The following is a 26,082-nucleotide window of genomic DNA, read 5'->3' as shown; positions in this document are numbered from 1 at the left end:
TTTATATATTTCAGGTTGGCTTTCACAACACAGAGACAGTATTGTTGCTTCTGTTTATCAAAGGTGGATAAAAAATAGCAGAAAGTCCACTGTAGAGGTTGAAATAGGACTACGGTAAGTAGCCAAGTAGCTAGAAATTCCCATTTCTAGCTACTCTACAATAGGTTATGTAAATGACAGTAGACCTACAATTAGTAGTTCAGTGTCTGTTTAGTGACTGAAGTAAAGTGGGGACTCTGTTTACTGGCACCTTGTGTTATCTAAAACCGTTATTTCCCATCATATGTCACTTAGCAAGTCCTTAGCCAGGTTCTCAAGGATCTTTATTAAAAGCAAACGCCAAATGATACGTGTAGGGAGAGACCCCCGAGGTTTCACTGACCTGACAGTGCCTACATAAGGTGTGCAGCGCTGGGAAGGTGACACTCCCTTCCTTTTGAAACACAACAGAAAATGCTTTACTGCAAAATGAATTTGTTTTGCTGCTATAGCTGGTTTACATGTATCTTGGATCGATCAAGTTTGTATAAATGCTTGTAAACAAACTTTATACTATTGTTAGTACCAGTATTCTGGTGCTGCTTATGCCCGGCTGTCACTGGGTGATGTTAGACATCATCACGTGTCACTCAGTGTAAGCGGGAAGTACAACACTTGACAGGACAGAGGAGGTCCTTTATAAATGCATTCAGCAAGAGCTCCAGAAGGACCTAGTGTAGAGGATTTGTCACTGTACAAAAGGTGGACTTCTAAATGGCACATACCAAAGGCCTTTCTTCATGCACAAGGTCTTAATTTGTTATGCTTTTGCTTAGTCCTGATGTTTTCCCATTGTGTTTCTTCTCTAACTCCAAGTTGCCTGAAGAGAGCCATGAAACGGGTACTTCCCTGCTGATGAACTCGCTTGTGTCAAGCATCTTCAGCATCAGTATCACAGACCCATAGCCTGAACATACCTGTATTACACATTTTGTGTGTTGTGTTTTTTTTTTTTTTTTTAGTTCTATCTGCACTGTTTACCCTTTTCCACCTCTCCAGGGGCTTTGTTACTTCTCCAGTCCCACTGCTAGTCACTAGAACGACACTTGGGAACTACTAACAGTGCTGCCCCACAGGGCTGTGCACTACAGCAGCTGGTTTCTAGCAGAGCCCAGCGCCAACTGCTTCAGAAGAGAAGCAAGAAGGTAAAATTGGTTGTGGCAAGATACTTAACTCATATAAGCTTGGCAACATGGTCCTAGACCATTGAAAGCATGTAGGACATTCAAACTAGTGTCCAGCACAAATGTTAATGTTTTTTTTATTAAAATGCTGAGCACAGGACGATGCAGCTGTGTTCCCGCATGAAGCAAAGGTAAAGGCTGAGTAAATGAAGTTTCACGCCTCTTACTTAGAGGATGTTTTGTAAGTACAGACTCCAGCTACATAGCCTTGGAAAAGGTGAGGTTAAACAACTTCATCTTTTTTCTTACCAGATTAACTTTACCGTGAGGGTGGGCAGACGGTGACACAGGCTTCTTAGTGAGGTTAATGTCCCAAAGCAGCCAGTGGTCAGGAGGCATCTGGGTAATGCCCTCAGTAACATGCTTTTGGTGAGAAAGTGGTCAGGCAGTTGGACTCGAGGCTCTTTGAAAGTCCCTTCTAACTATCCTATCCTATCCTATCCTATCCTATCCTATCCTATCCACAACTGCAGAAACTTTTCAGGTGCTTCAAAGCACTTCTGATATTAGCAGGTAAATACAAGAAAATAACTGAAACACTTCTGTGACTTCAAAGGAAAAAGAGCAGGAAATAGCAATACTCAGAGATAAGAACAAATACATGCTGATGAAGCCAGCTAGTATCAAACCCACTTCTTTTGGTACATTACGTAAGGAACAACAATCACTGCTCCTCCAGTTTACTGAAATGTCCTGACCTAGCTGGGCACCTGAAGGTAACACTTTCTGTATTAGTTTTCTTTAGTAAATGTCTGCACCAGTTGTTTTCTTGCTAATGATATAACAAGTGCTCAGCTGTGCTAACTGAAGGTGGACTTTTCAAAAGCTGAGGTAGCTCAGGACGAATCACCTGGACCTCGGCACTGCCCAACATAGTATTTCACTTGGTGATCACAAGCTGCAGAAGCTTGTCAGCACTTCCAGATGCTCTCTGTTGTGCAAAGGACGTGAGGAAGACGGTTGCGTTCAGACAAAACACAGCGCTGGCCAGTACAGGGAGTGCAAACTGATGCTCACTAAAGCCTGCCCAAACTCAGAGCTGCAAATTAATCCCTGAAAGTGACTACGAATCTGAGCAGAGGCTTTGAATTTGGCCTTGTAGTTCAGCAGAGAAGGAAGCTATCAAAAACTCTCACGGCAAGGATTACAGCAGCTGCAGCCTTGAGCCCCAAGCCATGCCTTGCATACGCCAGGTAGGGACGCGGTACATTTTTGACTACCTCCCTTGTTAGATAATGGAAATTGATCCCATTCCCTTTGTAGTTACAAGTTACTTTTTTTTTTTTTTTGGAACTCAGAAATCACCAAGTTAGCATCCTGTACTGATTTAGTCCACTTTCAGCTTTGTAGGGAAGCCATAAATGAGCAAGCTCCTGCTGCAGCCACAGAGGCAAGAAAGCACCGGAGCTGCTGCCCAGAGGTGTCCCCGGGGTGCATTTCTGCAGCTGCCCCGTCCAGGACGTGCAAGTAGGAGAGTGGGTTCGCTGTGCTCGCAGCACCCTTCGTTTCTCAGCACTGCTTCCAGGAGGCTGCTGCTGCTCTGGCGGGAGCCCTGCCACCAAGCGGTGCTGTGACCACACACACACCAGCCAGCCTGCCACCGTGCTCACCGAGTACCCGTGACTGTGCTGGAGAAGCGCACCGAAACTCGTTCCTGGGGGCCTGGGTCACGCAGCTGGAGCATATTCAAACCATGCAGCAGACAGCCAAGGGACGTCGCCTGCTGTTCCTCCCTCGCTCGGGAGCTGGATGCTGGCCTCTGCCGTTCAGCCACAAGCCGAGCGTTTGAGGAAGCCCTGCGCAGTTCAGGACTCTTACCTGTTTGGTACTGCAGGCTGCCCACTGGGGCAGCACGTTTGCTGCTCCAGCAGCATGCGAGAGGAGAAGACCCTAACACCACGCGCACACCCAGAAGTGGCGGCACCACGACGGAAAGCAGATGCAGAAGGCATTTTATACAAAGCCTTTACAGAAGGGCTACGATGTTTAAAGTCTGATTCACCAGTAACAAGGACACATCCCGTTTTGTCAGCTAATGCTCTTGCCACCAACTCTAATATTTTTCAGAACTCACACGTCTTAATGACACGGGCCTTACGGGACTGGGCCCCACGGGACCGTCACCCTTCACCTCAGGGCACTGCAAGGAGTAAGGGAGCCATCAAGCAGAATCCGACCCCACATCACAGTCCTGAGCAAGTCACGTTGCCTCCTGCCTGCTCTGGAAGGGGGAAATCAAAACTGAGAGGGGGCTTCTCCGACTGAGTGCTTCAGAGCTCTGCTGCACTGATCACATCGTGCGCACCAGACATTACGGGCTGGAACAGCAAAGCCTCACACCGTGGTACAGTTTCTTTAAGAGATGGTGCTACCATTCCAGTGTCTGTGTCCGGCACACTTTGCTTTGAAGGTTCCCTCGTCACAGCTGTGCACAAAGCAACAACTTTGGTCCCCCAGGCCGAGGGCTCCGGTGAAGTGAGACTTCACACCCGGAGCCTGCTCAGTGCAAACATCCCCAAGTTTTTGGCAACAAAGATTTACTATGAGGAGTTCAGTGAAATACAATCCCCCCTAATCAGTACAGTAATAAAATGTGCAAGTCCCGACAAGCACAACCATAAATTAGGAGCATCATTAGGCAGTCAGCTGGCCTGCTGCATGCTGAAGTGGAAAGTAGCAGCATGAGGGGAGCAGTCACTGCAAATGTTTCCATCTGTGGGCTCTCTACCAGCTGGAGTTTGACTGAAACCAGTCTAAATGTGCAAGAGTTAAAGCACTTAGCATTTAATCTCCCCCACTGATCTTCTTTCCAGTACAGCTGCGCAACACGTGTGGGTTTTATTCCAAGTTCCAGCGCTCATACATTTTTTTCTGTTACGTGACTGCAACACATCTGACTGCCATCTTACAGATGTCTCCTTATAACGTCAAAGCTGAACAACAATTAGGGTCATGAAGCAGGAAAGAAAACATTCTCCAAAATAACCAAAACTGAGGAGTGTCCTCTGCTAATTGATTCTGATGTTAACAAACATTTGGGAATTGAGGTATGTTGAACAGCAACACAGAACCATTTTTTTTAAACTATTTTAACCTAAGGTGAAGTAGGCCAAGAAAATGTCCATAGGACGGAGTGGCTGGTGAGCCACTCACCAGCTTCAGATACCTCACCCCACAGAAAGAGTGCTGTAAGGCTGTTTCAGAAGCACAGCTAGCAACCTGCTGCAGAAAACCATCACATTTAGTCACGATGCACTAAGATCCCTCATTCCAGCTCTCAAAAAGATCTGCAGCTGGATATCCAAAACCAAGTCACAAGCCTTCTCCCAGCTTGCAGGCATTTCACGTTCTTGCTTCAGCTTGACATCTTGATTAATGCTATTGATTACTATTAGTGTGTGTCATTAATCAGAATAGGAAAAAAGGGGAAAAAGACAAGCCCAAGGTGATAGTCACAGCTTTCTGTACTATTCTAACTTTCAATTACTCAGTTGTGTGACCAGATTAAAAAAAAGTCCAAAACATACAAACTTGGAAAAAGGTAGCGGTTGTAGCCAAGTAAGCAGTTGCTTCCCTCCAGTGTAGTTTTAAAAAGTACGAAGCAATTGTCTTACAAATGGATATTCCTATAACATAAAGAGCTCGTCATTTTTTACTTTTTTCCCCCCCCCATTCATTTTACTACCAAATACAATCTGTGCTCCCCTCTTAGACTCTTCTATTAGGCCTGGATGGCTCCACTGAAACCTCTCAATGTTCCCAGCAGAAGCTGACAAGAGATGACCTTTCACTCAGGCTCACCGGGGAGAACAAAAACCGAATTGGACAGAAACAGAACGGATGCAACTGAAATAAACTGACAGTTTAGCATAAGAAATTTCACTTTGTAGACATTTATATTGCATGTCTTTTTTGATATATATATCAGCTCATAACCTCCCAGGCGTTTTATTACAGCACCTATCAAGTGCATGGGCTGCACGCCCCAGTCCCTGACGACACAAGTTACGTCTCGTACACAGTCCTGGCACCTCTCAGGAGGTCGCTGCAGCACCCACCAGCTGCTCTCCGCTGCAGCAACTCCAGCCCAGCCGTCAGAGCGATGCGAACTGAAGTGATGCAGGTGCCTGGTCTGAAGTTTCCTGCTTGATCGCTTGTTCCATATGCAAGCGTTTCTTAAGCAGCACAAGCTCTTTGCGTTTGAACTTGGATCTTGACAGACAACGCTCCGTAAGGCCATGTTAGCACAACACAGCCTTTATTTTTGAAAGAAATAATGTACTACGCAAGTACATACTGCATGTCAGTGTCTCACCGTGCAATTCCCAAATCTTCCTTTTGTGCTTGAAATTTCTAGGAAACTGAGAATGCCTAACTAGTGCAGTGGCAGACCTGCCTCCTGAAATGAAGCCTGATATTATGCCTTTTTAAATCCAACACAGATTTAAACAAACCAAACCCAGAAGATGGTTACTTGCCTGTTCCGATCACCAGGACGTGGGTAGGTGGGACGGCTCACGCGATGGCTGGCTTCTCAGGAGGTAGGCCAGCACCAGCAGCAGAATTGCCAGGCCACAACAGGATACACAGGTGCCATTTCAGAAATAAGCAGCTCGTGGGCTCCCCATTTAAGCACAAAACAATCGTCTTAAGTCCAAATCACACAAGAAAAAAGTTTATTGAAAAATAAAGTTCTCCCTAGTTTTTTTTCTACAACAGTGAAAACAAAGCATTTTTCTATGCCATTAAAGTACAGACATTTACTTTTCTAAAAAAAAATAATAAAATAATCCCATCCTACTGAACCCCAGTAACTTGACAGTATGCGAACCACTGTGTTCTGTTCTTTCGGAATCGAACTGCTTGAACATAATATAGTGGAACACAACCATTTAAATACAACAAAGAATCAAGATTTTAGGAGAGAATTCCAACCGAACACGTGGTACCAGCCAGCTCACGGACACCTAAAAACTCTCACTGATTCCAAATTACTGTCTGAAAAAAGCAGCTTTGTATTTTTACAGATTTCAGTAGGTTTTTGTTTTTTTTTTTTTGTTTTCTCCCATTTATGGTGCTACAGGGATTAGTCAGAATTTTACAGCCTTTGCCCATGGAGAGACTCCTCCAGGGGATGAATCAGACCAGAGCCCAGAGAGCTGCCCCACAATACCCTCCGGAGGCTGACCCTGCAGTGGCCAGCCGAGCAAGCTGCAGGAGACAAACCTCTCTAAGCTCAAATTAGCTTTGCGAATATTCCCCTATTTTTGTCATTTCTCTCTCTTAGAATCTTCAGGGTAACCCTTCTCAAAATATTTACTCTTTTTTTTCCTTTGGTAAAACTGCCATTTCCTCCTCCTCTGCTGTACTTCTTTGTGAAAACCAAATAAAACCGGGGCTTCTTAAAAATGGTTTTCACTGTCATTGTATCGCTACAGCCTTGTTAATGACTGTAACAAATTAGCTGTGGGCATAACCCTCTTAAAATGAACTGCCTTCAGACAGCAATTGATCAGATTAACTCGATTTATCGTGTACCTACGTGATACTTCGAACTCCTTTGCAGCTGCTGGGATCGAGGCAGGCTGTGCCACCCGAGGGCTGGCTGGTTCCTGCAGGCACCTCAGCACACTGGGATCCAGGCATCTTTTCCTGGTACAGGGAGGCAGCAGTGCATTTCACCCCTGCTGAGAAACGTGGAGACAGCAGGGTCCACGATGCATCGGTTCTGCAAGCCCTCGTGCACCATGGGGGATGTTGTTCCCATGCAAAACCTGCCTTCGATAAAGGGACACGCACTCTCAGTGCAAGATGCCCGCCCCAGTGCCCAGCAGAGAAAGGTGCTTCTGATTTGGTTACAGCTGATCACGTTTTAAGCGCTGTGTGTGTGGGACGTGGGGTTATGACTCATTTTATCAATACTTCGAGGGCCTGATTTATTTACCCTTTTAATAAGCAGGTGGCTTAGTGCTGTTGCGAGGCTTGCTGAATCAAAACGTACTACTGGTTTTCATGAGGAGAATACGTGAAGGATTACTCCCATGAGAGCAAGATGCTTCGACAATGATTGCACTTTGTTTTTCCCTGGAAAAAGGCCACAAACAATGCCTCAAATCTGAGGTTCAGCCTCTGGTATTTTCAACACATTCCTACAGTAAACATTTCACACTCGATACGCAGAGCTTGCTGTTTACATGTTCCATTTAAATATAGTATCTGGAAGTTACAAACTAACTTTAAAAAAACTATAGAGCTGTTTAAAAATGTGAAGACAAGATCTAAGTCACTGCCCGTAAAACAGTAGGTTTTGATGTTACACTTACAGCAGTATTAAAGCATATCTAAAGGAAACCGTATCTGTCCCAGGCCTTTTCAGCCTGAAGAGAAACATACATCTGTCAGTGCATTGTTCTCCTTGACTTTACGGTGGTCCCTAAAACGATGGGATCAACGGAGAACTACAAATGGAAATCACAAGTCAAAAGCTGAAGGCATAGCAGCCGTAGGGCAAACATCACAAATGAACAGCCATGCCAAAAAAGTTAGCACCCCTGGAAAAAAAGACTGTAAAACTGGAAATGGATAACTAATACTCTTTAAAAACAGCAACAACAAAAAAACAGCCCCCACTGCCCCCAGCACTTCAAAACATTGACTGGACAGACAGTCAGCCAAGTTCTGAAGTGACACTCCTGAACAAGTAACACCAACCCAGCCGGCGAAGGCAGGTGCCACAGCACAGGCAGAACCGGTTGCTGATAATGCGTGCAGCGTAACCTGCGAGCGTCTGGTCTCTGTGCTGTAGGACAGAGTGCTTTATTAAAAAGGGAGAGCTGCTTTTTTTTAATTTGCAGAGAAATTAAAGGAGGAGTTCTACTATCACTGAAGCCAGTGGGAGTCATGAAGTTAATTAGACTTGGATGAGATTGCACCCAGCCTGATTCATCCCCTTTAATTTATTTTCCTAGGAGCAAAATCTGGTCCTGAAATGTACCTTGAGCAAAATATATACTTAAGAAAGCAATTTGAATTTTGTTTATGTTGAGAGCAGCAAACTTGTAAATCATCTTTGTAACGCAGAGGGGCCACTCGCTTTTCAGAGGGGAGAGCATCTTTCATTCAAAGGGTAAACCAAGGACATCGAGTAGGATTTAAAGGACAGCAACAGCGTGACCAGGTAAGGAGAGAAGATGTACCTAACAACCTCATTTGCAGCTGACAGAAACTTTGAACAAGGCTGAATGTTGTCAATAAGCACATTTTGAGATCTGGTACAAGTGTTTGGGAGCAGAGCTGGACGGGGAACATGCAGAATCCTGGCTCTGTCCACAAACAGACCCATTCTGCCGAGACCTGGGCAGCAGCTCTTAGGCAAAATGCCTTTCTGACAGCAAAGCAGTAGCATTAAAAGGAAAATCATCTGCAGTAAGATGAACAGCCAGAAGGAGCTCCCTCTCCACTGAGACTCATAAATTCAGGTATCATAGAGGACTGTAGGGGCACCTGGCTCACCCTGTGCATTTCCACCTACAGACATCCTTATCTGAAAAACCAAACTCCTCACAAATTTGAACTCAGATCTTAGCTCTTCCTGTTGATCAAATCAGATTTGCCTACTAGGTATTTTCTGTTAGCATTGTCTCCCTGGGGAATATAACAGCCGTAGTCTGCTCTCCGGCCATTAGACAGACATCCCATCCTAGCAGGAGCACGCCTGGCAAATTACAGGTATTCAGTAACGGGTATTTTGCTTTCAGAACCAACTTTTTGCAAGAATCATTAATATGTTACAGTTTCTTTTATCTTACTAACCCTTGCCTTGTATTTTTTTTAGAACGAATTTCCCTGCTATGTAAAAACATTCAAAATTCATCCTGCTAACAGGTATATGCTCATCAAGCACCACTTTTACCTGCAATTAGTGTTCCACTATACTTGTTCAGACAGTGTCCACATTCAAAACACATATCCAAACCCCAAAGTTAAAAAAAAAAAAGGCACATAAACATTAAATATTTGTAGGAGAAACAATCTGATATAAACAAACACAGAGCTGCAACTATAAAGTACAAAAAGAAACCAAGAAACTAAGCAAAAAATGCAAAAAGCAACTCTATTTATACATGTGCAAATCAACTTGCATATATGAAATAAATGAGGTTTATATTGGCATTTTTAAACAGTGTGTATTTACCAACTTCACCTTTCAAAGGCAAGCCATAATTTTATGTTAATTTTAATAAATATGTAAATGCGTCTCTCAAGTTTTCTAATCTTGTAGGAACAAGATCTTTTGAAAAAACTAGGTCACATACAAAAATACAAAATTTTAAAACAAAGAATGTCTTGATATGAGAGATATGTTTAAAAGCTTGTAAAATGTTTTTCTATGCAACTTTTGACATTTTTTCCCATCGATCACTGGTCAACATATTCAAACGCAAGTCATGCAAAAACCTGATTTCGGAGCAAAGGAAGCTGTAAGCTCAGCTCTCAGACTGAAGCCAGTAGCACAGCCCCAGCTCTAATACCCTTAAGTGCAATACTCGGACTACATCTTTAGCTTTTAGTTAGGAAGGAAAATAGTTCTGGAATGCGGACAGAAGGCCGACCTCTATCCTGAAACGTGGATTTATTTTATTTTATTTTTTTTTACACATTTTACTAAATCATTCAAACTTTTAAATAGTCCCACGTGGATTTGCCGAGTGCCTGTCTGTGGGTGGATTCCCTTATGGACCACTGCACGAACAAACGCTGCTCGGGGACGGGGCAGTGCAGTATCAGCACTTCAAAGTTTATCCACTTACAGTTCTTGTATGACGTTTTCCTTTTACAGAAATTTAGACTGAAGCTGTATTTCATGAAAGTAATATTTCTTCTGAAAATAGAGGTCCAGCTACTACGTTCAAAATGAATAATATGGGCCTATGAAATTACAAGCCTCGATTCTTTTTTCTTTAGGATTAAGGACTCATTCCCTATAGGTTTCAGTGGAAATAGGATCAGACCCAACTGATCCTCAAGCCAGTTCAGAGACTTTGTCCCTGGCTGAAATGCAAGCGGCATTGGTGTTTGCTGTTTCATTTTTGCCAGTATGCAGTTATTCAGTTCAGTAGATTAGAAAGAAATAGTGCTACAGCATGTAAAAAAACAACAACAACAAAAAACAGAGCTTATAATAGACTCTCCCTGCTGTGGTAAATGCAGACTTACCATTGAGCAAAGCACTAGACCAGAAAATCTTATAACAACAAAACCTTCCCCATCTATAAAAGTTTAGAGGCAAAATAAAAAGCAGAATGCCACGTGGGCCATACAGCAGTGGGCATCAAGCACATCGGTATTTACAGCAAGGAATTACACTACAGCCAGAACTACGCGGTTTGCATTCGTAAGTGCACACACACACATCTTTGTTTCTGATGTGATTCTGTGATATGTCCTTCTGAATTAAATGCCTGCCTGAAGAACCTCGGTCTGAACTAAAAGACCAATTCAGCTGTCGCCTGGACTTTCAGCACCAGGTAGAAGCATGGACTTCCTTTAATACGCAGGATTTTCCAGTTGCACAAATATGCACAGTTATTTGGGGAATATTTTATACAAATACAAAGTGAACTGTTGCACCTGCTCAGAGGCATTTCTAATCCTCCTCCCCCAGCTTTGCGAGGGCATTAAAACAACTGCAGGCTACATTTGTGCTGACTGCAGCAAGTGCTGGGATATGCTAGCAGTTATGACTTTTCAGACTAGTTTGTGTTTGTTTTCTTTTCATACAAAATGTTTGCCTCCCCTTAAAGGACCCCATTGCTCTGGGTTTGGAAAACTACCCTAAAATACAGCAGATTTTATCATCATCACAACCCAGTCAGGGGTATTGCTGCTGCTCACCATCTCCCAGGGATGCTTTGTGGATGCTCAGCAAGCTCAGGATTTAGGTCCTCCGTAGTCCACAGCAGTGTTAGGGGTGGTAGAGCGTGACACCCTCAGGAGTGCTGAGGCAGGAAACAAACTTAAGAAGGCTAACACTGCTTGCAGACTGAAACTTTCAGTTGGTACTTCTCTGAAGAATTTATCCAAGCTTACATGGCGTTTCCCTTGATTGGTCTTTGGTAGGTGAGGAGATACATGAATGCTCACACAGATAATGAATGCCAGTTACATGAAAAATCTGACCAGATATATCCAGAAAAGGAAAAATTAAGGTTTCTATGCTTTTCATTAGTGCTTTTCACGATTACCTGCTAATATTAACCTTTATGAAAAGACCATCATGCTGGTTTGATTTTTTCCAATATGATGAGAGCACATCCGAATTTTGAACATGCAGACTATGGCTGCTTTTGAAACATACTGCAGAGTTGTTTCTCACTAACCTTAGCGTATCACTTCCTGACTACAAATGGTGCTGTCAGGCATGCCACCTTCTGCTGAAAATAACAAAAAATCACCTCTATGAAAAGAAGATTTAACCCGCTGCTTCAAATCAAGTTTGATTTTAATTCAAACTCTTGAACTGTTTTTTTCTCATTTTGTAACTGGTGTGCCTGTTAAAAACAAAAGACCAAAAAGCAGAAGAAAACCTTCCCCTCTAAAGAGAAAAATGATCAAAGAACCCCCAAGATTGATCAGTACTTTTCTTACCAGTTGTTCTCCTCTTGTTCTTCAGAAGTTTGTGTTTAAAAACCTAGCTAGTTATGACAACATTTTACATTTCTACCATACAATAATTATAGTTAGCTTAGTTTAACCTTTCTATGTCATTCAGCGACACTTTAACTACTGGAAGGCGCAGCAAACTGAGGCTCTAACGATAATATTGCTCCAAAGATGCTGAATACTTTTTGCTTCACACAGTATTTCTAGTAGACAGACTACAACAGAAGCGTGGGCAAATTCCAAGGGTCACTCTCTAAAAGGGACCAGTAAACTGGGACGAGTCCGTTCGTAACACGGCAGCACGTTCTTGTAGCTGTTCCACACCGAGGAACGCCACCACCCTAGCCAGTTGTCGCGTCACCGAGATGTGTCACGCTCTGGCAACTGCCTGTTTGCTCACTCGTGATGCTTGCTGTTCAGACTGCTGTGGTGCAGCAGCCGTGGTGCAGACAATACCTTGTTGAATACAACGTTAAAAATAAATGAACAAACAAAAAACCAAAGAACTGGGCCCAGATAACCCAATAACAGATACAGAGCTATCTTGTGATTCCAAATTCTTGTGAAGTAAGCCACTTTATAGCCATTCGAGATAAAGCAGGACCCAAAACAGTGCACCTAATAATAAATTGTAGTCCTCCCTCCCCTGCACCCACCCCCCAAGCACACTTTTTTTTCAATTTTCTACTGGAATGATGTTGACATCCTTTAGCTAACCATGGTCGGGGATGTTCTAACTCATTAAAAAAAAAAATAGAAAACACGTCACCCAAAGAACCAAAAAGGAAGTTTGATGGGTGTGGGAATTTTCTACAAACTATTCTGTGCAGTCATCTTCAAATCACTGTAGGACACGAAACTCATTTCTCTTCGCAAACAGATGAAGCAATTTGAAGAGTTACACTGCAAATGTTCTTATAAGAAAAAAAAGATCAGTTAGCTGTTTGTTATGAATCCTTCCTCTCTTAGTAGATAATTCTGCCCAGCAATGATAGCTCTGCCTGCGGCCAAAAACCTGGACAAAAGTGCAGGAAGTAATAAGTAGCTCCTCTCAAAACTACTTACATTTTGTCCTCAACTCAAAAGAAGCTCTTCTGCTGCTATAGGCAGTCTTTACAAAGCGCAACCTGTCCCTTAATATAGTCCCTGCACGGGCAGATTCTTCTATGGGTTGGGTGGGATCCAGCACAGCTGAACAGTAAGAGGTCACCTTGGAAAACGCAGTGCTTCCTTCTGCCATCAAAGGAGGGGACCAGAATATCATTCACAGACTCAATGGTGAGACACTCGATGTTATGCCTAAAAAGTGAAGCACATGTTCAAAGTCAGTGGACTTTATGGGAGTTCAGTACTAAACTCACTAAAAATAAAGTAAAATACTCTATTACAGACTAAATCAAGTACCTTTAGAACTGTGTTTTTTCAGATACTACTTATTACAGCCAAAGCTGTGGAACTTTGCACCTGCTCAGCCAGGGCTGCAGTGGACCCCAGGTTTTACAAGTCCCTTGAAACACAATCACATTTTTAGCATCCGTGATACTGCAGCACAAGCACCTTTGCTTAATGCAGGCAACCCAATGTCGAAGGGCACTGTACTGAGCATGCAGGTAGGAGGTGGAGGGAGGAAGGCAAAGACGTAAATTTTTGGCTCTATGCTTGTCTCGGGGCTGTACTCCTCACTGCAAAAACACACGCTAGGTGAAACAGCTTGCAGCACAGCAGTAACTTCTGCCATCCATCCACTGCTGTGAAGGACTGACTGCTGACCTCACAAGTTGCTGCTGCCAAAACCAACAGCGCTTCTCCCCCCACTTGCCCTTCTCACAGAACTCATACACCAAGCAGCGTATGTGGCAAAAAAACAGAGCAACATAAAGAGACCAAATAATGTATTTGTACTTTAAGTACTTACTTAAGCAGAGCTTTGTCCTTGTTAAGATGCTGGAAGAAGGAAGGCTCACAGATGAGCTGGCTTTCCTGACAAACTTGCTTACAGGATTTTCCAGGTTCAGCGATTTTCACTTGAAGGGCACTTAACGGGGGCCACATCACCTGCCCGTGACAGAAATCCTGCAGCGACGGACAATATCTTGTTATGATGCATCCAGTCCCTTGGTAGCAATTTCCCCATTAGTAAAATAAGCAATTGTTATCCCAAACACTCATTTTGCAGTTTATCTTGGTTGTACTAAAATCACTAAGAAACATAACAAAAAGAATTTTTAGCATGAGGGAATTACCACCTCTGATTGCTCGTTGAAATGGGGTAGGGTGGGGTCATGCTTCCCAAAGAAGCTTCTTTCCATCTGTAACTTGCTTAATTAATCATAAGCAATTGTAGATCCTCTCTTTAATTTCACAAATCCAACCCATTTTGGCTCTCCCAGTGACTCCTGTTTCACTAGCCTAGTGCTAGCACAACTGTTCTGGCAGCAGCACCAGCACCACGAGGAAGTTGCAGAGGCCAGCTACCCCGCAGGTGGGAAATGCCTCAAGTGGCAACTGCTCTGGAAAGGGTCAGGGGACTCACAGCACTGAGTAAGCTGAACTCATAGAGACTGAAGGTTTCTATAAAGCAGCCAGGGTTCAAAGAGTCCGTTTGCTCTTCTGGGTGGAAGTGCTGGTCGAGGTGCTCTCCCAGCAATGAGAAAAACTGGCTGTGAGTTAATGCGTGCAGTCAAGCGTCATGTGCAGCAGAAGAGGGAAGGAAGAAACAGTACCTAAACACACCTGCCAGCAAAAACTAGTACAAGTTTTTACAGTCTTGACATTTAAAGTGTGAAAAAGTAAAGATAAAAAATTAATCACTGGCCTTATGTAACATTCCTTTATACTCAGCCATCACTTTAGCGTTTGGCAGCTCTCATCAAAAGGACATCGAAAGGTTTGGGCCCATTCCATCAGGGTTTGCTTTCTCCTGACAAAACTAGGAACAGGGCCCAGACTGCAACCCAAGGCTTAGAAAGGCTAGGCTACTTGAAATTTGAATGGAGCTAAGACCCCCAAACACCTACCAATCCTCAAGATCAGTTCTTTGATTTTTCTCCATTTAGATTTCCTCTGCTGAAGCCGGAGGCTTTTGTACCCCTAGGTCTGACCATAAATTTAATATCCTAAATCATTTGTCAAACATTTGATAGCACGTAGCAGATGTTCACAGTTAGACCTTATCCGTCTACATTCTGTGAATATTATTCTCATAAACACTCCGTATAACCACAACAAGTGAACCACTAGGTTGTACAGCTGCTTTATCTGCACAATAGCATTTTGATGAAGCAAAGTAGTATGATACGTGTGTATACCATCTAAATATAAGCGTCAGTTTATGCTTCAGGCATAAATTGAGAAGGAAAAGATCAGAGAAAACACTGATTTTTCATGAAGTCACACTGCAAATGAATTAATTCTTTAGTCATACACATTTTCATTATTAGGTGTCATTGATCTATTTGGTTTAGTGCATTCTATAGCAAAGGAATAAACTTTCATATTTGAAAAAAACGAGTAATTTTAGAGGGTACTTGTGGCAGAATAATATTAACAGCATCTACAGAAAGCAGGTTCACAACAGATGGTCAATGGTATTTTTTAATGAAGCTGCTCATGAAGGTTGCTTTGTTATTTGGACTTCGGTGCTCTGCTTAGTCTGCACTTTTATAAATCAACATTTAAATATTAGATGCAGGAGGAATCTATCTGGGTTCCAAATCCAACCCAATACTGTAACACTGGATGGGATTACCAGCTATTGTGGGCAGAAGACAAAGTTATTCAGACAGAGAAATCACTTGTGAGGCTTCACCGTTTGCTGTGGACTTCAGTTTTTAATATTTCTTAGCGAAAACGCCAAGCCTCCCATTTCTGGTCCGTAGCTTGGTGGGAAGGCTTCCCCAGCACACGCTGCCTGTAAGCACATCTCAGGACATGGCCTCTGCAGGTAGCAGCACACACACGGCTGTGCTGCACTTCGCTATCACTGTCTGGTTTCCTTATCAGCCACTGCAGGCAACCTAAGTCTGGTAACTTCACCCCAGTCTATCTTGCCCTGCAATCCTACACACATAAGGGTTAAATTAAGAAAAGATGCTATGCAAAACCAGAGGTTAAGGTTCACCACAGGTTGGGTTTATACTCGTTCCACCTATAACCACAATTTTAAGGTGAGGCACTTAGCCCGCTTAATAAGTTGCTGCTGACGAAGGAGGATGCTGTTCTGCCTGCCTTCAACCCCAAACTCTTTAAAACAAAGTCTTAACTTTTTTTTGCTTCATCTGACATGGCAGGCACAGTGCTAAGTACATACAGCTAGTAATGGTACTTGAGTATCCTGGTGGCTGTGAAATAATAACAGTTTTTGACAATTAGTCAAAGCAACGAACAAAATGATACTGCTGTATTTATTTCTGAGGGCCTTGCAGTAAAGGCCAGGGCTTAGTCCTCAGAAGAAGTGTAGAGGGGAAAGAAACAGTTTTGCCCCAAAGATGCTCTCTCTAAATTGACTCTGTCTTCATTGTATGGTGCTCCATTTCTTCTTTATTGACGAAAAATCTCATTTACAGCTAACTCCGAAGAATCAACAGCAGCAGAGGTATTTCTACAGGCTATGGCATCAGCACAGCAGCAAAAAGCATCAAAGTGTTTATCAGCAGGAAGTTGGAAGTAGCTACGTTATGTTAACTGAACTTCTGATCTGAAGCCATGTTATTCTTTACTACTGCCTGTAACACTGTCATCTTCAGAAATAAAGGTAACGGGAGCCCATCCAGTGCTTTTGAAAGAAACTCTGGAAGTTAATTGGCATAATAGAGATATAGGTTATTCTTATCACTCTCCTGCAGCAGCCAGGACAAAAGGGAAAAGTTGGCATTGGCAACAGATCTGGTTTTGGCAGGAGACCAAGCAAACACACCACAAAATTATCTCTATATTTATGTGACGCTTCATGATCCAGAGGTATTTTTGTGTGTACACACCAACAATGCCAGCTGTAAAAGCGGCCACATACATGCTGAAAAGTTACTTTGCATGTCTGCTTCTATACAATACCAGAAGAAGGAAGGTTCTTTGTATAAATGTGTATATACAGTTATATAATAATTTTAAAAGCTCCTGTAAATCCTGAAATACAAACAAGTATATCCAGTTTTTGCAATGGCATATGGCAAGTCAGACATTCATGGACGAATCAGAACCCAGTGCCAAACCGAAATGCAGAATGAATATTTTAGTAGCCAGCACTTTGTCTTAATTGCTCGACATCCTCTGCATACATGAAAAATCCCAGTGGTGTGGTGCCTGGTAGGAGCTTTACAAGCCAAGTCCACAGAAGTGAATGTCCCCATACCGGCAGACCTCCAGTGGAACCTCAACTGAGCAAGCAACTGCCCAGCCAAAGACTGCACAGTTAAGTTCATTTCAACTTGACAGCAGCAGCATTAAGAAGCTTTAGGACTGAGGGGGTCTTCCCTTTCCAACATCAAGATTCGCCCACAATAAAAGTATAGAAGTTCATACCTGTCTTTCAATAAATGCGTTCATCCTCTGAAGCATTCCCTCACACGTAAATTCGTAGGGCAAATAGGGGTCAATCTGTTGAAACAGTGTGTTAAGGTTAGAGATTTTTTGTTCAAATCAACTTCATGTTGCACTGTGGTAGCAGCTCATATTCCACATACTACATTATAGAAGCAAAAAGAAATGAAACTATACTCCTTAACAAACCACAATTGGACAGTGTCATCAGCAGCTTGAGCTGATTTTTGCTCTGTTGTAATGGCTATAAAGTTGCTCAGTGACTATCTTTAAGGAGATGTCAAATGCTGGAACTTCAGGGTTTATTGCAAAGTAATAGATATAAAACTACCCTGAGATCCTTCTGGATACACTAGAGCTCCTGTTTTAACTAATTTTCAGCTCTAGAGTTGAAGTGAAAAACCAAAACATTGAGACAAAAAAGAATGTGATACCTTTGAACATGCTGTCAACATTTTTTCAAACTTTTTTTCTTTTGAAAGTGCCCTGATTAGAATCCCATGCTGCAAGTACGTAGGCACTTCAGTGGCAGTTATGTTATTGCTACAGAATCAGTCAAAATAGTTAAGCATGTACTTGGAGAGCCTGCACTGCTCTAAGAATCAACAAGGAAACCTCACTGAATGCACAGAAAATATGTATTGCTTTACAAATTACATACAAAATTCATATTTCTTTCCAAATTCACTTTTTTTTTTTTTTTAAAACCCGACTTATCTAGTACAAAATCATGATAACCAGATACCGTAGGGTTGGAATGACAACATTTTTTCCCCAATAACCTACAAAGCGCACCACCCTAATTAGACTAACATTACAAAGCAGTCTACGTATGTTCCATGATACACTCTCAGGTGTTGATTACAAATCGAGAATATATTTCTCACCTTTTGATTCAAAATTGATTTCACAGCCCTCTCAACTTCAGAAAGATCATTGATGTCCACAGTCCAGACATGGGGCTTCCCAATGTAAACTTCCGCATAGGGATGCTGAGATGTTAACTGAAAGGAAGAAATGACATTGGTAAAAATTACATATCCTGCCCTCTCTCCCTTCACCAGACTTAACAGATAAGATGTGCTAGACTAACCCAAGGGTTCTGCTAGAACTGAGCAGTCAACTTCATTCCTTCTGAGTTATCTTTCAGATTTTTTTGTGGCCTGTGACTGCCTCCCAGAGCTGTCATTCCTGTCCTGTCCCACCTTCAGACTGTATCCTTGCTCCATCTCCCCAAATTTCAAGCAATTGCAAGCTTGCATGAGTAACAGCGTATAAACGACCATTTCTATCGCTTCGGATGAGCTCTGACTCTCGCTGCTGCTACTGCAAGCGTGATCTGACCTCAATAAGTGTTAACTGCCTTTTGCTCACCCCTTTGTCAGAAAACAATTTCAATACATACTCAAGTAGGTAACTGCCAAAAGCGCTATCAGAGATTGCTTGTTGGATACTTCAGAACTAGCAGGACGGCACTGAGTAAATTTTGTGACAGGTTCACGCAAATAAAATGAACACATAAGTGAACACGTTGAAGGGAAATAAAAGCTGCAGAAGAGAGGGGAACGTTTCACACTGGCCTCAGAAGAGAAGTATTTTTAAAATAAACACAAAGAGAAAACTGCAGGATAGATTAGTCATAGACAATTTTGTACACCTGCCTCTTTATGCACGATGCTAAAAAAAAAATACACCATGCTTGCTCTCTTGCTTTAGTGAATGCAAGGAACTAAATTTGCAAATTTGCCCATTGCATTTAGTTTGTGGACAAAAGAAACCAGTCTTACAATCATACACGGGATCACAAGAAACATCTCCATTGTGCCTTTAAAAATATGAATACAGACAGCATTGTAAATTCCACAAAGCTTTCGGCATTAGGCTTCAGACCACCCTTTCTCTACCACCTCAGCCAGACCTGACCTGGACGACGAAGAGCCGCGCTTCTCAGGCCAGTCACTGCTCACGTACTGAGAACAGCCAGCAACAGGTTCTATTGCACGAGTTACTCTGCACCTACTCTCTCAGAAAGTATTATTTCCTAATACTGAAATGATTTAATGAGCTGAGGCGTAATATTTAGTGTGTTCAGGAGATTCTTCTCCTGGCTATGGCAAAAGCGCCTAAGAGTTCTCATAAATGCATTTGGAATTTCTAACTGAAAGTCTCTTTTCTTCCTAAAAGCAGAAAATGATTTCTCTAGGGAAAGAAACCACACCCACCAAACATATTTCGACTAGATTTAGCATACAGTGTTTTATTTCCCCCTTTTTTGGTCCTTCCCAGCTTTCATACAGAGTTTTCACTAGAGGACCCCATCTCGGGAGCAGAAGGGAACCAGGCCGCCTCCTGCCCCAGACCCACTGAATAAATCCTACCTGAACAAGAGATACAGTGACTCGCAATGGTTCCTGCACTGTGCTAAATACAGACTTTATCTTCAAATTGGTCTATGAATAATCAATTAATTTGCAGAATTACACAAGCTTCTGTTTTCCTTTAATACCTAAAAACACTGGCAGAGGTATTGTATTGTAAGGACTTCCTTAATTCCTTGGAACCAGCACCAGGGTAAGAGGCGATAGGATCTAAAGGCAGCCGTGGAAACCAGTTCCAGCGAAGGCTGCGCTTACGACAGATCAGCTACGCACGTGAACGGAGCCACGTTTGTGGTGAACGTTCATTATATTGTTTTGCACTAGAGCTGCCAACAGGGATTACTTTTCTGTGTGGTCAGGCGCACGGCATTTCTGTTTGAGCCGACAGAAGCCAGCAGGATTTAGCACGGCGCTCCCTGCGCTAGGATTCCTGCTGGGCTGGGTGGGTCCTGATGATTTACTGGGGCTGGCAGGTTCCAGTGTCTGGGCACACAACAACTGGAAAAAGAGACACACCGCTGAGCAACTCAGGGAAGGAAAGCTTCGAAAGGTGCCAAGGAGAAAGAGAAGGTTTAAAAGGACTTCTCCTTACTGCGATCTCCTTCGTTAGCAATGGGAACTGTGAGCAGGGGTCAGTTTGGACTCAGTGTCCTGTACCTGCTGAGTGTGTAATGAGATGAATGATAACCACAGCTCTGGCACACAAAATCGTAAGCAACCTATGTTCATGGTTTTAAATGGCAAGCTGTCTTATGCTCATCAGATAGCTGGTGCTGCTAAGTGCACAGTTTATAAAGCCAAAGTGCAACTTCACCTGGGGAACACTGCTGTGCATGCTTCACATCACCCAAGTGTTACCACAGAGCTGTCCTTTAGACAGGCACAGAAAGGAAATACATACACACACTGTTGAAGAACGGCCACAAGTAAAAGTGTTCATGTCAGAAAGGGCTACATGACTAGTAAATATTTCTGTGTTGTAGGCTGAATTTTACCTACACCAAAGAAGAAAAATCTGATGCTGAACATCCCTGCCAGGATGAGGGGCTGGCTTCCTTAGCATTGTTTTTCCCTTAACAGAGTCTTAACACCCTGGCTGTTTTGAAACCTTGAGGTTTGGTTTTCCTGTTCTCTTGAAGAGTCAGTTCTCCAAATTTATTCAGTGTTCAACTACAAACGCAGTGAGTTGTTAGCATTAATACCAGCGCTCAACAGTGCCTTGAGCAGATCTTTTCTGAAGGAAAAAACCACACATACAACAACCCAGAAATGCTATTTTATAATTTACTTAAACACCGATTCAATTCCTGAAAAGTATACAGTAATGTTTTCTCAGCTAAACAAAGAACTTTCAAATGATGCATCAGCATCACAGGACACAGAATCATAGAACCACCTAGGTTGGAAAAGCCCTTGCTCTAAGACCAAGCCCAACCATTAACCTAGCACTGCCAAGTCTACCACTGGGCCATGTCCCTAAGCACCACATCTACACCTCTTCCAAATGCCTCCAGAGATGGTGACCTGTTCAGGTCAGAAGATCAGGTGTCCTAATGAAATTCCTGTTTATGGTCTCTCAACAAACATTAGCAGAATGCACAGACAGACACAGAGGTAAAGCTTAACAGTACGTGAATAAAAATTTTTGATTATGCTTTAAAAATAAGGACTGACAATCCCATCGTTGGCTAAGGAAAGTGACAGTTGTACACTTTTTGTGATGAGTGGTGAACATGTATGTGACTTTTCCTATACTATGTATTAAAAAGAAATCCACAATAATTTTCCACAAAGAAATTACCAATATTAACAAAGCTTACCTCTCGGAGTGTAGGCTTGCCTTTGAAAAATTCTGTGTTTTTGCTACTTTTTGGTGGATTAAATCTTAAGTTCAGAAAAGCACATCCATTAGCAATAGCCTCTAAAGGAGCAGGCCCTTCATACGGAAATCCAAGACCAACAAAGAGCTGAAAAAAAGAAAACATAGACCATCTTAATCTTTGTTCTTTACAAAAATCAAAAGCTAAGAACTAACATAAAAGAAACAATAACACATTCAAAATGTACAAGCCTAAAAAATGTAACATTAAGAAGAAAACGTGAGGGATCCAGTGGCTCACTCCCTCATACCCAAGCAGTACTGGAATGTCTTGTCAAACATCTGACCAAAATCTTCTGTAATGAGCTGATGTGTTTTTTCACGTGGCTGAGGCAACAACAGACCTTTTCATTTTTTTGTGTGGAAAAAAGTCCTTTGGTGGTTTGATCAGTGTTCACACGAAGCTGCTGGGCTCTCTTGCAGGTCCAGGTTTTACAGCACTAACCTCCCTGAACAGCTACACTACTGTCTTCCCCCTCTCCCCCACATCAGCCAACTTGCTGGCTTTGCCAGTACGACCATGCTCCTGCCAGACTGATTAAGTCTAATTAAAACGGTAGATGGCAGCAAACAGCAGCTGAAGACGCTGTAACTAGTCAGCAAGGGCTTGCATAGGCTTAAATGGATTCAGTGCCCCCAAGGCAAATGGAAGGAGAAAAAATGCACCGCAAAGCTCTTCTTGTTGTCAGCTGAGATCACAGGCGCTCCAAAAAGGCAGTGTTTTTCCTCAACGCAAAGAAATGTAATATTTTGTCAGTGGCACAGCATTTATTAAGATCTTGACCCTGTTCTTGGCCTAGCATAATTAAACCCCCTGAATTAAATATTTTTATTTGGAAGTCTGCGGATAATGGGAGATGAAAAGCTCTGGTATCAGCAAGTTCTCAGCACCGCTGAATGACTTCACGTACATGCATGTACTTATATAGCGGCCCATTTTTTCAAAACAAAAGGGAATCTTCGTAACTATTAGAATCAAGTATTCATAACTTAGAACCATTCAAATTATACTATTCTACATGAAGTTTTCTGCAACACGGCAGTGAATCCGAGTAACAGGATATTCACAACTGAAGGCCCCTTCCAGGAGCTAACCGTGGCATTGATGCACGTCAGGCTGGGCACAGGCACTGCAGCCTCACTCTTCTGACCCATGACAACAGTTCAAATTCCAAGTTGGCTGGCTTAAAAAAAAGGTAACACCTCTCGCCTCGTTTGAGAACATGCAATTTTCACTGCACAGAACTGAATACTGGTCTTTCAGTTTCCAATTTTCAGGTTAAAAAAAAGTCACCCACTTGCAAAATGTTTCTCAGCTATCTTGCTGAGAAATCTTGCAGGAAACTCTCCAGTGGCTGATAAAAACAGATCTGAAAGCCTAGCTCCACTAAAGCTAGATTATGTAAATTTGGGTTTTATATATGGCATAAGATATATTACCTTTCCGTCAGAAAAAAAAGTTACATACTGACTTTCAGCTCAAGAGGCTTAATTTAAAGGAATTCCAGTTTCCTGAAAATAATGAATTACAGACATGAAACCATTTCATACAATCTGCACACAGGATGTTATTATTGTCATCATTATTATTATTATTATTATTTTTAACTACTCCCTAGTTCAAGCAGACAACCAGATGAGAACCAGCAATTAAAACCACCTGAAGCATCAATTCTCCCATGATCCTGTGTTTGCCTGTTATGTAGAGAAGGCTGGTTTGTTTGCTTCGTCTTCCACTTTTTTAATAAACCACTGCTGTGCTCTGCTGAACAGTTTTGTGTCTGACTGGTCCGTTTATTTAGGAGGAAGCTCCATGGGAAAAGAAACATGTTTTTATGTTTTGACAGCATAGAGCACACTGTCAACACTTAATCTATAATAAATAGCCTACCACCTGTTTCACATCCATTTTCAAACCTTACTTCTAAGCAGCACCACACCTTTGAAGAAATAAAGAAGGATGCTCCTCATGGCTAGGATGCTGGGTCTGTGTGTGCTGCCTGCCGGCCCCGAGTCCAAGGTTGCTGCTGCTCGCAGTCCCCAGCTCCTACTTGCAGCCCTCCAACGTCTTCTATTATTCTCCATCACATCACCTTCATCAGCTCAGCTGAGATCCCCAAACTGAATCTCCTCCCTGCTCCTGAAAACTGGCCTTATTAAAGTTCCCTGGTAAGTATTGTTGTACGGGATAAAGATCAAAACTGAGGACTATCTTAATTGCCCCAAGAAAGCCACATTCATTAGGATTCAAAAGGCAAGCATTAGAGAACTCGGGTCCTTTCTATAGCTCATTGGCATGACGCTCTAATTTGCTAATCCTTTGAATTATATGCAACTTGTTACTTCCCGAAAGGCTAAAACAATCCCTCAAGGTACTTCCTAAAGGTATGTAATAGAAATGCTGCAAGTCGCTAATTGAAAAAGAAGGAAAAAAATACAGTAGAAACAACAAAGACTAAAAATGGACAACTACTTTCAGCTACCAGCGAAATACCATCCATCCTCAGTACAGATAAGGCCGGGTGGAAGAGAAGGCTCCCTCCCCTAGAAATGGCAGATTAGGAACAGACTGCGTTTCCACTGTTTTGTGACATAAATGCCCTCTGCTGCCTCCACATAAGGATCCCTCTACATAAGGCTCCTGACCACAGCTTCCAGGGTGCTCTCTTACCAGGTGCTGCGCCCGATAACACAGCCTACAGAGGACAGGCACCTTCACCCCGCACCTGGAGATCCATAACGCAAAAATTCCAATCCAGGTTGATAATGTAACTGTGGGTACACGACGTTCAGAAACAGCCCTCACCTTGCTTTATTAGCTGGAGCCAAATTACTAGGCAGAGTGGAATTCCTTTGTACTCCAGTGGTAGGTTGGTTCTTGAAAGCATTTCATTCTGTGTGAGCATTTTTCTGAACTTTAAAATGTTTTTGAAAGCCACGCTGTTATTATTAACACAGCGCTTTCAGTGGGCACATGCCACAGCAGGTGGTGTATGCTTATGCCACATAACAAGATGGTTGTCAGGAGGAGTTTATAAAAGTATATCTATGGGAGATAACAGCAGAAAAATACAGATGTAAAAAGATCATTAGCATCAGGGTGGTTTTGTTTTTTTGCCTTCTGTGTGTATGTTTTAAAACCACTTCCCTGTCTGCAAGGTCTGCTACCCAGCCATACTGTAGGGCTGCATAAATCAAAACCAGGGTCTCACTTGCCCAAGTGAAATAAATAAAGCAGGTGTTGAAACCTTTCAGCAGGAGTACCTTGGTTTTCTTAAGAAAGGCTCCTCAGGAACCTTTTCTGCCTTTGCAGTGAACTGAATCCATGTTAGGAAATCTCAGGCTCTGGAGCTGGCCAGCAAGCACCACATCGGCCGAGGTGCCAGTTGTCCGATTACAATGTTGGCATTCTCTTCATGGTGTAGTAGCTCAATGGAAACTTCCCTGACATGACATCCAACTTGACAAGTGCTTTACAACCACTCCCATGAAAAAGCAGATTTAAAAAAAATCTGTATTCTTTTGAACCAATGACTTTCAGTTGACACTAAGCAATTTATCCACGAAATTTACAGCAACGGATTGGACCATTATTAAAATGAGTACTTGAAGAAATAGTCTCTCATTTACGGGCAAAAGAATAAAATGAGGAATGGATGTTGCAACTGTATAGGCCTGAATAGCTCAATATTTAAGAGAAATATTTCATATTCCAGAGACTGAGTGCTATACTTCCATAAACAGGAGTGTTTATCTTTTCCTCTCCCCTTTTTAATTTTAGTGTACTTCATTTAATTTATTCTGTTGGGCTGGCGGGTTTATCATCACTTTTGTATGCCTCCTTACTGAACTACTTTATATATTTTCGTCCTAACAACAGAAAGAGAAGGGCAACAAAGACTATTGTTAACTACCTTAATATATTTTCCTCAAGAATATAAAATGCTTTCTGAAAAAGTCGATCCTTTTGACATTGAAACTCCTTTAGAATAGATTCACTAGTTAAACGTCTATGCAACTGTTTTTGTGAAGCGTGTGAAAGTAGAAAGTATATTACATCCTAAAAGGCAATATAAAAAAAAGTAAAAGTTCATTTTCCTATTTAAGCTTATCCAACATCGCAGCAGGAATTTTCCCAAACTGCCTCAACAGGGTACTGGTCCCGCTTTTATGAATCACCATTCAGAAAATGTAAAATTCATTTAATAGAAGAATCTGGATTCCCTCAAAAATTCACAGTGACTGGAAGCAGAAAGTTGCATCTGAAACTTTCTCTAAAGGAGGAGCGTTCTTCAATTCAGTACTGGTTCTTCCAAGACAGCCTGGTCCAACTCCTCCAGCTGCCCACTTGGCTGGAAGTCAGCTAAGTTGGCAGGAAGGCTGCCAGCTTGCCTACCCTATT

The 26,082-nt window shown here is 42.4% G+C and overlaps 2 protein-coding genes across 6 annotated transcripts in view; one reads left to right on the top strand and one right to left on the bottom strand.

The window, feature by feature from the left end:
* The window catches only part of TMEM163 (transmembrane protein 163), a 99,918-nt gene extending 97,662 nt beyond the window's left edge, over positions 1 to 2,256 (top strand). Inside the window, exons 9-10 of one of the 2 annotated variants that reach the window (XR_005821356.1) lie at positions 15 to 114; positions 1,039 to 2,256. The gene's annotated coding sequence lies outside the window, so the exon portion shown is untranslated. Of the gene's footprint in view, positions 1 to 14 lie in introns of both variants that reach the window. The other variant, XR_005821355.1, reaches the window with a different exon arrangement.
* A 3,681-nt stretch (positions 2,257 to 5,937) lies between these two features.
* MGAT5 (alpha-1,6-mannosylglycoprotein 6-beta-N-acetylglucosaminyltransferase) overlaps positions 5,938 to 26,082 on the bottom strand; it is a 119,378-nt gene continuing 99,233 nt past the window's right edge. For all 4 annotated transcript variants that reach the window (XM_040562511.1, XM_040562514.1, XM_040562512.1 and 1 more), the window contains exons 13-17: positions 21,622 to 21,768; positions 18,311 to 18,427; positions 17,406 to 17,480; positions 13,801 to 13,958; positions 5,938 to 13,184 (exon numbers count right to left, since the gene is read on the bottom strand). In XM_040562511.1, the coding sequence (XP_040418445.1) occupies positions 12,986 to 13,184; positions 13,801 to 13,958; positions 17,406 to 17,480; positions 18,311 to 18,427; positions 21,622 to 21,768 (696 nt within the window). In that variant the 3' untranslated portion in view covers positions 5,938 to 12,985. The remainder of the gene's footprint in view (positions 13,185 to 13,800; positions 13,959 to 17,405; positions 17,481 to 18,310; positions 18,428 to 21,621; positions 21,769 to 26,082) is intronic.

This window comes from Cygnus olor, chromosome 6 (assembly GCF_009769625.2).
Source record: "Cygnus olor isolate bCygOlo1 chromosome 6, bCygOlo1.pri.v2, whole genome shotgun sequence".
Classification (NCBI taxonomy): Eukaryota; Metazoa; Chordata; class Aves; order Anseriformes; family Anatidae; genus Cygnus; species Cygnus olor.
The sequence above is the reverse complement of the archived record's forward strand: the minus strand, read 5'-3'. Positions and strand labels throughout refer to the sequence as shown.